Raw genomic sequence first — 14,058 nt, 5'->3', positions numbered from 1 at the left:
ATAGAGAGCGAGCTGCCCTGAAATTCCCAATGTTAAATTAGATGACATCTAAAACTGTACCACATGTGCATGGATGTTCATTATCAGTATAAGGGGTATTTGTACTTTAAATTCATGGTGTTAAAACTTTAGGTTTTCTACATAAAGCCAAGCATAAGATGTCAACATTTAAATTTAGCAGTGACTTTTGATACCATGTGATTGAGTGATTTGGGCCATTTCTTCTGAGTGGGACTGTTTTTAAAGTGAGAATAAAATACAATTGAGTATGCAACACTCTAGAGATCAGTATCTATGAGAAAGATTTCTACCATTTGAAACAAATGAAGATCTCAAATTAAGGTAGCATAACCATAAAATTGTTTTGTAATGAGGTAGGAGGGTGAGGAAGGACAAGGGGATAATTTCTAACTGGAGGTTTTTACCTTATTTGTTGAACTTGTTAAATTTTTATTATGGCAGCCTAGTCCTTATGGACATCCCAGAAACTGAATTTGCAGCTATTCCAACCAGTGGCATATGTTGGATTGGTAATTTTAGAAAAATGAATCTTTTTGTTGTTGTTCATATGTAAGAACATTATATAATACTAGTTAGTCCTAAAACCAGATGATTAGATATTTAATTTGACTTTTCCCCTCTGAATCTAGTTGGAGTCATTTTGGTATTTCTGATCTGCTCCTACTTGTTTTTATTGGCATTTACTTGCTTTTAAAGGCTTGCGAAGTGTATAAAACACCCTGAATACAAATTTGGACAATTTAAAAGTATTTTATGTACAATATTGGTGCAACAAATAATGGTGCAACCAATAATAATATTGGTGCAACAAAAAATAATGCACCAATAAAAAATGTGGGGGAAAATAAAATATTTTGTTAACTTCAAGTATATGTATTTCTTCACTAGAAAACATGTGCACACACACACACACATACATAAATGTTTATATATATGGTCATAGTTCTTATTTTGATTTTAAATGTTTCCTGTACATTATGTTTTTTAAAAATTAGAAATAATATGAAAATGATTTTCATTATTGGAAAAGAGATGTGTAGTGCTTTTCAAGAAAAAGTTTTAACTTGTCCCAAGGGCATGTAATAACTTAAGCTAGGTTAATAAAGAATTGACATGCATAAGAACTCAATACCATAAAGGAGAAAAATAATGATTTTGATGAACTCTGATATTTGAATGAAAAATGAAACTCTTAAAACTTAAGATTCTTTAGATGGTTTAAAAAAATTTTGTGGGGCTGGGATTGTGGTTCAGTGGTAAAGTACTTGCCTAGCATGTGTGAGGCACTGGGTTTAATTCTTAGCACCACATATAAATAGATATATAGATAGATAGATAAAATAGAGGTCCATCAACAACTCAAAAAATAAAAAATAAAAAAAATATTTTGCAATCTCCTAGGAGCTTTCTTTCTAAAAGAAAAAAGAATGGAGAAAAAGACAAAGATTTGCTGAGCTCAAAATAAATATCAGCTTTACCTAAATTTGATATAATGAGCAATAATTTTCTGGAATCCAAAGCATTTATCAATAGATTTGATTTCTGAGCATTGTCATTATAGGAGAATTTTTAGTAACATAATTGCCTTCATCTTTATATTTCTATATTCCTGTGTCCCTAAGGACAAACTTATAAAAGGAAGGAAAGTTTGTTCTCAATTTTGTTTTCAATTTTATGGTTATGCTACCTTAATTTTAGATCTTCATTTGTTTCAAATAGTAGAAATCTTTCTCATAGATACTGTTCTGATTTTTCATTAGAAAAAATTTTCCTGGTAGTGACTTTCTTTACTCAATGTTCACCGATTTTTAATCATAGATTATCATTAAGTATTCTTCACCTTGAATGAATTATTGAGTTGTTGAATTAAAATCTTAGCTTGAATTTATTATAGGTATATGCTTATAGTTAATCTCCTTTTGGGGGTTCTCTAGGTCTTTTGAATTAGTTTATTAAGTGCTCACATATGATACATGTTAAAATCTAACGCCAAAACTTTAATTAACTGTACTTGCTTATTCCCAAATTATTCAGATGTAATATCAGCAGCTAGCTACTCTTCTACCTACCACCAGTCACTTGGACAGAATGTTTGGGGAGCTTGAGGAGCATCCAGGAGCACCATCGATTTCATGTTACATCTATAGGCCATTCAGCTGCTCCATTGTTCTGTTTTGTACTAGAAGTGGCATTGAAGAATATGTTATAGATAAATAGTTTTCCTGTCATGTGAGATGATCTCAAAGGTTAGCTGTGCAAGAAACCTTCCATATTTTGGTTTATAACAATTCTATTGGAGTTTGTCTTAGTATTAGGTATCGATCACATGCAGGAATTTCAGTAAGAACTCCAGTTCATGTAGTAGCTTGTATCCTTTCTGTAACTACAGCAGAGTTTTGAAAGTTGGCTTTCCAAAGACAAATATTGACGTTAACTGAAGAACTCTTGACTATCATGTGCTTTCTAAGGGTTGGAATATAAGGATTTGTACAAATATAAATTTAGAAAGCTACGTATAGCCAGTTTAGGAAAACTAAAACTAGTAAAGAGGACATGTTTTAAAATAGTATTTTTAAAGTACATGCTTATATATTTGTACATTTACATTTGCCAATATATCCATAAAAGTAAAAATAGAAAATATAATACATTTTTAAACCTTTTAATAGTTAAAATTGTTTAATAAATAGAAATCTTTTCCCAACTAAAGGGTCATTTGAATTTTCTTTCCTACTTGTTTCTTTTAAACTTAGATATAGTATTATCTTTTTAAAATCATCTTTTTAAATAAGTATTTTCACAGCCATACTTCCAAATTTATTTTTAAAAGCAGAAATAAAGGTAATTAAAATGATTACAAAAATTACTTAGTGTCATGTTTTGAACAGCCATTTTGACTTCTAAAAAATATCCTTTTTGGGCAAACATTATGCTGATGTGAATTTAAAAACAAAGTTAGCAAATTCCCGAACTATAAAAATAGAGAAGTGGAGAGAGAAAGAAGGAAAAAGTTTCTTAATTTTAGCAGAACTAGTCTTATTTTCTTTTTCACTCTTTTTATCCGACAATGACATTGAATGTAGTGCATATAAGACATCAGTTAATAAATTTTATTTGATATGAAATACAGTAGCTAGCAAGGTATAATTTTGCAGCAAAATTAAATTTGTTTTTGGAGAATATGGAATTCCTCATTTAGTGTCAAGAAATTAAACTTGAGAACATTTCTATTCTTTAAACAACTGCTTATTCTTATGTCACATGGAATACATCTTTTGTATCTCTCTGTGCCTCTGGCTTGTCTTCTGTAAAATGGGCTCAAGAATTTAAATGACTGCCTTCCTCCCTTTGGAGAACATTGAGAACAGATACCTCCAAGTCTTTGAAGACAATTGCTACCTTGTCTATTTTTTGATTCTAACTTTCCCTGTAAGTATGTGCTGTGTATCGTATCCAGTGGCGCGATGTGATGTTGTGAATTTTTAAGTGAGAACAGAAGTTGTTTGCATGCTTTCATGTTAAACTATAGTTCCATTACTAATGTTTCACATTTTCTGGACTTGATTGTGTCCTTTCTCTTGTGCATTGGGAACTGTTTCTCTGAACACCTACATGTTTTATACTGTTCCTGGTTGGGAGGTGGGCGGTGAAGACATGAATGGTATTTGGTAGTCTCAGAAATCTGCAGAGAAGTTGTGGTAGAGCTTGGTTATAGATATGTCCCAGGTCTTCAGTATACAGAGGAGTACTGCATCAGCTTAGGAGTAGACCAGAAGAGCCCTCTGTTTCATTTTTAGGTTTTCTTTTATAGGTTTATGCTGACTCATGAATTGGATAGTTAGAACTTTTTGTTAATGTCTAGAAATTGCAGTGAAGGCTCCCAGTCTAGGATTTGAGAGACTTGGATTCTTGTTTGAGTATTGCCCCTACACTATATACTTTTTGTGTTTTGTTTTCCATCAGTGAGGATGCTTTTGGTGTGAGGATACTAGGGAGGAAAGAGGGGTGTTATTGCATGGGATGTCTAAATCCCATACAGTTCTGAAATGGCAATTTAAAATATGTATTTTAATTAAATATTTTATGATTAATTATTTATGTGAAAACTGTTAACTCGTGATTTTTTTTATATTTGCATGTGGGTGTTAATTTTCACTGCCTAGGAATTTTGTTGCACAGTTTCCAACATCATTAGTCAATGCTGTGGTTCAAAAGTCCTGTACCATTTAAAGAAATTCCAAGTACTATTTTCATATTTTTTTTTTGTGATAAAAGGATGATAATTTTTATATCTGGTTAGTACTTGTGAAGTCTGGTAATTTTCAGTACCATGGTAGAGGTTTTACTCAAATTTCTTAAATTGTTTTATGTTTTTATGACATCTGTTGTCATTTTTTTTTTTTTTTTTCCAGAGAATACGGTCAACGGTGGATGAAAAAGAACAAAAACAACTTCTTATGGATTTGGATGTGGTAATGCGGAGTAGTGATTGCCCATACATTGTTCAGTTTTATGGTGCACTCTTCAGAGAGGTAGGAATAAACTGTTTGGATTTTAGCTGATAAATATCTGGTTATAGAAAGAAAGAGGATGGCAGCATTAACTAATCTAAATGCCATATGTTAGTAATAAGTTAATTATCTCTATTTTCATATATAGCATTGTTAAACTATATAGTTACTTCTATCACTCATTGTTCCTTTTTTTAATATATATTTTTTTTAGTTGGATACAATATCTTTATTTATTTTTATGTGGTGCTGAGGATCAAACCCAGGGCCTCTCACGTGCTAGGTGAGCGCTCTACCTCGGAGCAACAACCCCAGCCCCTCACTGTTCCTTTGATTAAGGAGTGACTCTCATATATACATATATATAAATACATAAGTATATTTATATATAGTTGTGACTGTCATTCTTAAGTCCTGTAATTTCTTTCTTCATTTATAAATATTTTCTGTTGGTTAAGAACTTGACAAAATCTCAATATCAGTATTTTTACTCACTTTTGCTGTTAATTCTATCTATACTTAATGTGTTAACCACCCCCCCCCATCCTCAGTTATACCCATTGGACATAGATATTTAACAATTACAATATAAATTCTTTTTTTCTAATTCTGTTATCCTGAGTTTTGTGTAGAAACTAATACTTTGATTTCTTGATCTCATGATTGTTTCTTCTTTTGCCCTCTTTTCTCCCAACACTGCCTGTAGTTGTCAGCCTACACACTCTAAGTCATACACTGTCTAACTATGAAATGAGTTAGGGCTAGGAGTAAAGATGGAACTGTAAGCAAATGAAGTTTTCTTACACCATTCTGGACTGTCATAAGTTGGGATATTTAATTAGTTGAATAGAACTTGAAGTAAGTACTTCACGTAATGTTAATACTATTCTCATCTTGAAAATGTTAAAATTAGCTGATGAGGTTGTTATGAACTGGAATTGGGAAAAACTTCCTACTCTTTCTGATACTAGGGATGAAATTGAAGGGTTCTCTGCCATTGAGCTACATCTCCAAGCCTTTTTATTTTTATTTTGAGACAAGGTTTTGTTAATTTCCTAGGCTGGCCTTGGAGCTTTCGATCCTCTTGCCTCAGCCTTTCAAGTAGCTGGAATTATAGGCACATGTTCTTCTCTTCTTTTGGGGAACTGATTATAAAGAGTGCAACTTCAGTGTTTTTGTCACTATTTTGCCTAAAATTTCTATTTTTCTTTTAAAATAGTGTTGAATGTAGCATTGAATAGAAATATGTGAGATCTTGTGATATAAAAGACTTTTAAAGTTAGTTGTTTCTTATCTAATTTTGAAATTTTTATGTATTTTTTTGTGATCTTAATAAATAACTATAATAATTGTGATTCATGATAGAGCCCATTTTTTTGTTGAGTTGCTGGTTCTTAATTCTATAATCATGTACTTTCTTCCTATTCCTTTAACTTTTTAATGACTTAAATATTCTTTTTTATGACCAGATGCATTGAATTTGTTAAGTTTCTTTATCATTTCATTTCAGTGTTACACTGTATAGTATGTATGTCCATGACTATATCCTGACCTAAATATTATATAATGTCGTAATGTTTATAAGATCATTAATCTGAAACTTTCTTCATGTTGTAGAAGAATCTATTTCCTCCTTCTTTTATCCCCAAACTATATACTTACTCTTTACCAACATTAAATCCTCTGAGCAATTGACTTAGCAGAATATTCTTAGGCAGAATAGTTATTTAGGGAAGGAATGAGTTTTTTTTTTCCTTCTAATTAGATTGCACAGTTAGCTTTTTTAAGGCTCTTCATTATCACTGTGGACTCTCATCAGTTCTACCTTCATTCCCAAGTCAACCCCATAGTGCTGGAATTTAGTAGTTCATTTCCCTTCCCATTCACCTAGGCAGCATTTAAATATGTAGCCACAGGCCAAGATTATGTGGGAGTCTGATTTTATGAAAGGAAGACGGAGTAAATGATTTCCATGATTGACAAGTTAATGGAAACAAAGCAAAGAAAGCTTGGAATAGTGTCTGAACTGTATCTTTTTGTTTTCTTGTCATGGATAGTCGAGTAAAATTTGGTTTTATATCGTAGGTTGAAAGGACTTGAAAGATGCAGCTGTAAGCAGGAGCATATGTTGAATTCTTATTGTTTTTACACATGTTGTCTTCTCAATAGTTCAGGAGATTTGGTGGCATTATTTCCTCTTTCTAGAGAGGAAAACAAAATTTGGAGTATTAATTTGAACAAAAGTGGTAAAGAACAGGACTCCAGAGCTAAAATGTTCACTGTTTTCTTTATTTCAGTTGGTACACGGATGAAAAGCTTTTAGCTTCATGTAAAAAATAATCTACTTTTAAATGTTAGAGTGAAATAGGATGAAAGCGTAGACGCTACACAGTTGAGCTGTAGCAAGTCACAGAATACTTAAGTAGATGAAATATTAACTTTCCCTTCACATCTTAGAATCAAATAAGTAATATGTACTTCTCAATAATAAAAGAAATAAAAGTTTTAGAAAAGTAGAAAGTTTGTATTTTAAGAGAGATTAGTCACAGTGTGTTTCCTGAAGTTTCAGAGGCTAAAACAAACAGTGTTTGGAGAAACATTTGAGGTAGATACCTTAGAAGTGTATATTTTTAGTGATATTACCTTCATTTCCAATGATAAAGGTGAAATTCTGTGTTTAACAATGGAAATGAATGTATGCTTATTGGAACTTTTTAACCTTACCTTATATACCATTAGAAAAGAGACCCTCCAGTGATTTAATTTCACATAATTTGTACCACTACTAGGAACTTATGAGATGCTCTTTTTCTTGGTCTTGCTGCTGCTGTGTGGATATTAATCTTGCTATAGGGTAATAGTGAGCCTCTGAAAGCTCCATAATTTTATTCAATAATACCTAATATTGAAGTTGGCAATTTATGTTTTTCCATTGTTTTTAATCATATCCATATATTTCTTTCAATATGCCTTTATGCATTTTCAAAGTTTGCGTAACTGGAATCATCCTATATATGTCCTCCACAGTATATTTTATTCAACATAGTTTCAAGATTTGTTCGTATAAATATAGGTGGATTTGTTCAACTTATTTTAATTATAGCATTTAATTGTAGCATTCTAAATGACTAAATAGACCATATTTGATTTCTAAAGAGTCCCAATGCAGATTATCTCTAATTTTTTTGCAACTGTAAGCAGCGCAGAAAATGAATAGTGTTTTGCATGTCTATTTGACAACCTAGGTTACAGATTTTTTAGAATATTTTTCCAGGACATCTAATTGCTGGATCAAATAAGAATATCTTCAACTTGAATGATCTTTTTACATTTTTCTCTGGACTGGTTGAACTGACTGATATTTCTACCAGTCATGAATAAGAATTTCTGTAGCAGGAATTATATCCATTTGGCAGCAATGGAAATAGTAGATTCTTAATGATATATGTTATAGCAATGGATTAGTAGTTGCTTAATTTGTAGTTTTCATTGTTAAGATGCCTCATGGTCCATTTGGCACCCAGAGTTCATGTCATGGCCACTAGAAGGAAGGAAAAAAGAATGGAAAGGGTTTTCCTGAAATCATCAACTGACTTTTGAGGTAGATACCCTAGAAGTGTATATTTTTAGTGACATTACCTTCATTTTGAGTTGACATTTTATTAGCTGTCTTTCTCTACATGAAAGACTGGGAAATTTTGTTTTTAATTGTAAAAGGTAATGTTTATTGGATAGGTCATAAACATTTACTGTCACAGATCCCCGTTTTTCCTGGTCCATATTAATTTTAAATGTTTCTCTTAATAAGGAGTTTGGAATGGTATCTCACTTTTAAAATTGCATTTGGCTAATTACTGGTGAGGTACAGAGTATATCCACGTATTTACATTTTTTTTCCTTGTGAATTATCTATTTATATCCCTTTGCCATTATCCTAATTAAGTTTTGTCATTTTGAATAGTTTAGCGTACTTCTTTATTATTCAGGATACTGATCTTTTGTTTCTTTATACAAATTCAGGTTTTAATCTTATTTTTAACTTTTTGGTATAATATTCTTTATCATATAGAAGTATATGTTATAATGGAGACATTTAAATTTATAGGTCTTTTGGTGTGTATTTTTCACGTCTGATTTTGCCAAGAAATTTTTACCTACACTGAAGAGATTAAAAATCACTTACAAAAATGTTTTAAACTTAACTTTTCAGAAAATCCACTTAGAAGTTTTTATATTTGTGTTTATGAATGATTTGAGCTGATGATTTAATTTTAACTTTTTTTAATATGAAAGACCAATGGTCTCAGCAGCATTCATTAAATGATCCATCCTTTTAAAAAAATTTTTCATTTGTTCTTTTTAGTTATATATGACAGTAGGATGTATTTTGACATATCAAACATACATTTTGACATATCAAACTAACCATTTTTATGATTGTCCATGATGGAGTTACACTGATCATTCATTCATATGTGAACATAGGAAAGTTATGTTCAGTTCATTCTACTGTCTTTCTTATTCCCATCTCCGCTCCCTTCCCTTCATTCCCTTTGTCGAATCCAGTGAACTTCTGTCCACCCCCCACACCCTTATTGTGTGTTAGCATCTGCATATCAGAAAGAACATTTGGCCCTTGGATTTTTTTTTTTTTTTTTAAATTTTTTTGTTGTCAATGGATCTTTATTTATTTATATGTGGTGCTGAGAATCGAACCCTGTGCCTCACCCATGCCAGGCAAGTGCTCTACCACTGAGCCACGTCCCCAGCCCCCCTTGGATTTTTGGGATTGACTTATTTTACTTAGCATGATTGTTTTCAGTTCCATCCATCTACCAGCATACTTTAATTCTCCTTTATAGCTGAGTAATAATAATCCATCCTTTTGTGATTGTTTTATTTTTTTGGTCACAGCTATCACATATCAAATTTCAGTTTGTGCATAGACTTTTAAATCTGTTCTATTGCCATATGTGTCTTTTAATGGTTATAAGTTTATAAAAAAGTCTTTGTTTAGTAGGTCAGTCCCTCTTCTTTGAATCTCTCTCGGCTGCTTTTAACCCTACTTTTCCTATATAAGTTTTAGTATAAACTTGAAAATTTCTATTAGAATTCAGTTGAATTTGTATGTTAATTTGAGGGAAATTTGACATCTTTATGATCTGAGTCTTCATGTGGGTAAACGTTCTGCCTCTCCATTTGGTCAGGTTCTTGTTATATCCTTTAATAACATTGTAGTTGTTTTCATTATAGTTTTTGTCTATTTTGTTAGGTGGAGTCCTGATTTTTATTTCTTTTGTAAATGGCATCTTTTTAAACATTTTATATTTTAATTGATTATAGTTGATATATAAATATGCTATTGAGTGTATCTAGATCTCATCTTCAGAAACATGTGTTATCTCAGGAGTGTACTTTTTTTTTTTTTCCAGTAAATCCACATATAGTAGTTTCTTCCTTTGTGTTTTAGAGAAGTGACTTCTAAAATATTTTGTTTTAGGGTTTTTTGTATTTTTAAATTTCCTTTTATTTTGTATTTATTTCATTTGATTTATATATTTCTTATTTATTTTCTATCTTTTAACATGAAAGTGGTATTGCTTTCACTGTTTTTTCAGGCAACTCAGACTTCAGGCCATTTCTCTTTTTTTCAGTTTCTTAAAATGTCTTGTTTTGGCCAAAGGGAACTCCTGAAAGAAAAGTTTTTAGAAACTACAAGGACTTTATCCTCTGAAGCTAATTGCTTCTTTCCAAACTGCTTTTTTCTCATCCTCAGTTCTGTTTACTTCTTCCCTTTATTCCTCTGCTCCCATATATTTCTTTTTTGTTTGCCTTTTTTTCAATCTTTTCTCCATTCAGTTTTAAAACTATAGTTTTTAGTACCTGCCAGGTCCTTTATTGTATGCTTTATACATATTAACTCAATTGACATTTTCCCTAGTTCTTTGAGGATGGTAGAGTAGATGAGGAAGCAAGGAGGCCTGGGCTTATGTAAATAGACACAGTTGGAGAACCTAGATGAGTCAGGTCTTTCACTCTTTTTTTAAAATGCAAATATATTTAAAAATTAAAAGAAATGCAATCTATAAATATATGTAAAAATAAAATATTTATGTACAAAACAAGTAGTAGCAACATTTTCCATAAGCAGCAGTTAGTGTTTATTTTTCCTATATGTTGGTTTAATACCATAGTGGTAGTTTATTCTTTTTCAGGGAAATTATATAAGGTATACATAGGATATTGTGAGTAAGTTATACAGAAGACTATATAATTGGAAAATTAATTCCAAGTCACAGTATTTACTCTAAAGACACATTTAATATTAAACAAATATTTTAAATTAATGGACCTCAAAATGAGCCTATAATTTATTAAGCCCAAGATATATAGTTAACTTGCATAAAATTACATACGACAGTTGAAAAACAATTTAGACAATTGGGATTTCCACAGGAAATGATTTGTGATTCATTTTATTTTTATGAAGAACAGGTCTGATTTCAAGAACATTACAACTATATTATTAAGAAATGTTATTGTTTACTTCAAAAATCAAAATGGTGAAACGTATTCACCAGTATATTCTTTTACTTGTTGGTTTTAGCCCACAATCAGCATTTCAGAAGGTGATTTAAATCTAATAACTACATTTCCAAACAATTTTGGCTTTTATCCTCTTCTAGAAAATACATATTACATGTATAGTTAATTATTTAAATTTCCATTATAAACAGGAACCTAGTAATAATGTTTATCTAAAGATTTAAGAAATAAAGTACTTGGATTGTCTAATACTTTATTAGAAATGTACTGTCTGACCTAGCAAAACCAACTTGTATACATTAGCAAAATACTAACATTTCTGGTTTGGGAGAAATAAAATACTATGAGTAGTTTTCCCTTCATCTCTAATTGTAAAAATTCCTTTTGTCTATTTACTTGGCCCATCTCTATTCATGCAATTTAATGAGTCCTTAGAAGAATTATACATTTTTATACAGAACTCACATCTACATCAGTAAACTGCCATTCCTTTTATATTTTCAGTGCCTTACCAAAATATGGATAACAAAGTTCTTCATTCTGGGGGGCAGGAAGATGTTTCCTAAGAACTTCTTTCTTCAATTCTATTAGAAGGTCACCACATTAGTCAAGATTTTTTGGAAATGGCAGCCCATATCCTATAATAACTCTTCTCATGCCAGATTTCATAATATCATTTATTTGTATAGGTATGTTTCCCTTATCCATTGTTGGCACATTAATTAAACACAGTGCCAAACATACAGGTCACACTTGATTGTAGATCCTCTGGGACCAAGTCTAGAGTCTTTTCCATAGCACTGGGCTGCCTGCCTTCAGTTTCAGACACTGATCAAACTGCTATTACCCCAACTACATGCAGAAAAGAGGCATATTCTCGTGAAACCTAGGTCTTCCAATGCTCTGTGCCTCTCCAGGCCTTTCACTCTTAATATAATCTTTCCACTATTAAAATTTTTCCTAAGTGTTTTTCTATAATTATCTCTAATAAAATATTGTAATGGGGCTGGGGCTGAAGCTCAGTGGCAGAGAACTTGCCTAGATGTGTGAAGCACTGGAGTTCAATCCTCAGCACCACATAAAAATAAACAAGTAATATAAAGTTTGTCCATACACAACTACAAAAAAAATTTAAAACAAAACTATAATAAATTTATTGAGATGGTATATTTAAGTCTAGAGACTTAGACTTAGGAAAATACATAAAAGTTTACTATATGAAAGAAACTTTACAAAAATCTATTCTGTGTAGCTCCATCAATGTTCTAGCACATGGTCCTCTTTTAAGAGTACTGTTTTCATCTCAGTATCCATCACAATGTATGATCTTCCTACGTGTAATTTAAATAAGCTTGCATTGTAAATGTTGATGGTAAAAAGAAAAGACCTCAGAAAACTGAATTTTGTTCATGGGTCTATCACTAGTTAGTCAAGCTGTTTACCTTAAAGAACAGTGCACAATTTAAAATTAAATTTATTGATTTCTTATATCATCAATCTAGGTATAAGGGTAAGAGATTAAAGGGTGGAAAATCTTTGAGGATACCACTGGATCCCTAAATTGGTAACAACATAAAAATGGCTTACAATAATTTTGTTCACCATTCTGGTGGTATTTTTACTTTCATAAGGTATTCATAGCCCTTGTTCATATGCATGCAAACTTTATGGAATAATTATGTTTCCTGTTTTTTTTAAACTTACAGACTATATAAATTTATTACCAAGAAAGTGTACAGTTAGAGATACACCTATGTGTATGCATATAACTTTTCCAAGTACACTGCACTTTCAGCAGGAAAATATCAGCATTTGATTTAATCAACTATCCTATAATTTTCCTTTTCATAGAAGCAAAGATAGTTGAATAGCAATGAGCATTTCTAAGACCCATGTCTTACTGTTTAATAGTTCTCACCAATGAGAGGAACTAGGGCTTCTCAAAGAAATTATTTGATCCATGACAGGACAGAAAGGGCGTACATGGAGAAACAAACCATTTTTATGCCTAAAACTTAGAAATATATTCTTTTAAATGTCAGAGCATTTCATAAGGACAATATTGCCAGTGTGAACTTGTAAATCTGGCATAATTTGGGTGCCAAAATAATTGTGGAAAAATTTAAAAAATTATAAGCCGTTGGAAAAATGGGAATCAATTAGGCTACATAATGAGAGAGAGAGAGAGAGAGAGAGAGAGAGAGAGAGAGACTTTCTAACAATAGAATGTGAAATACCAACTAATATACATAGAGAGTGGTAGAGTTGGCATTATAATTTTGGAACATCACATCAATATTGGTTCAGGCAAAAATCATCAATGAATATTAACTTTGACAAGAATCAGGCATTTGAATGTTAAAGTGTTTCCCAGAGATTGCTTATTGGTTGCAAAAGTAAAAATAGTACCTGCACAGTGGAGAAATAAGACAATACCTAGACTAGAAGACCACAATTAGCATCACTAATGAAGGGTAGATTGGGAAGCATGCCAAGAAGCACATAGTATTGTTTTCTGTTTTATATTCTTCATTTTTTCATGCCTACCTCTCATGAACTGTATAGTTGTCAAGAAATTTAATTTTAGATAACCCCTTTGTTTTACACTTCTAGTTTTTTTTCTTTTATTTCTTTTTGTAATTTATGGAGTATTTAAGTTTCATTCCCAGTCATGGGATAGTTCTGTGAAGTGATATCAACACATTTACAGTAGTTTCCCCTTATCCGCAGAAAATAGATTCCAAAACACCAAGCACATGCCTGAAACCTCAGATATTATCAAACCCTGTATATACTGTGTTTCATGTACTATTTTTTCCTATATGTGTAAACCTCTGATAAAATTTAATTTATAAATTTGACACAGAGAATAGCAATAATAGCTAATATTAATAGAACAATTATAACACCTTAAGGATTACTGGAACATCAGAACTATAGTATTATGACAGTTGATCTGATGAGTGAAATGGCTACCAAG

The 14,058-nt window shown here is 31.4% G+C and overlaps 1 protein-coding gene across 3 annotated transcripts in view; it reads left to right on the top strand.

Annotated features, from left to right (window-relative positions):
- MAP2K4 (mitogen-activated protein kinase kinase 4) overlaps positions 1 to 14,058 on the top strand; it is a 132,520-nt gene that overhangs the window by 69,299 nt on the left and 49,163 nt on the right. For all 3 annotated transcript variants that reach the window (XM_081270168.1, XM_081270166.1, XM_081270167.1), the window contains one exon: positions 4,434 to 4,553. In XM_081270168.1, the coding sequence (XP_081126294.1) occupies positions 4,434 to 4,553 (120 nt within the window). The remainder of the gene's footprint in view (positions 1 to 4,433; positions 4,554 to 14,058) is intronic.

This window comes from Spermophilus citellus (assembly GCF_964194105.1).
Source record: "Spermophilus citellus genome assembly, chromosome: 17".
NCBI lineage: Eukaryota > Metazoa > Chordata > Mammalia > Rodentia > Sciuridae > Spermophilus > Spermophilus citellus.
Note: the sequence above shows the minus strand (reverse complement) of the source record. Positions and strands in the feature narration are given on the sequence as shown.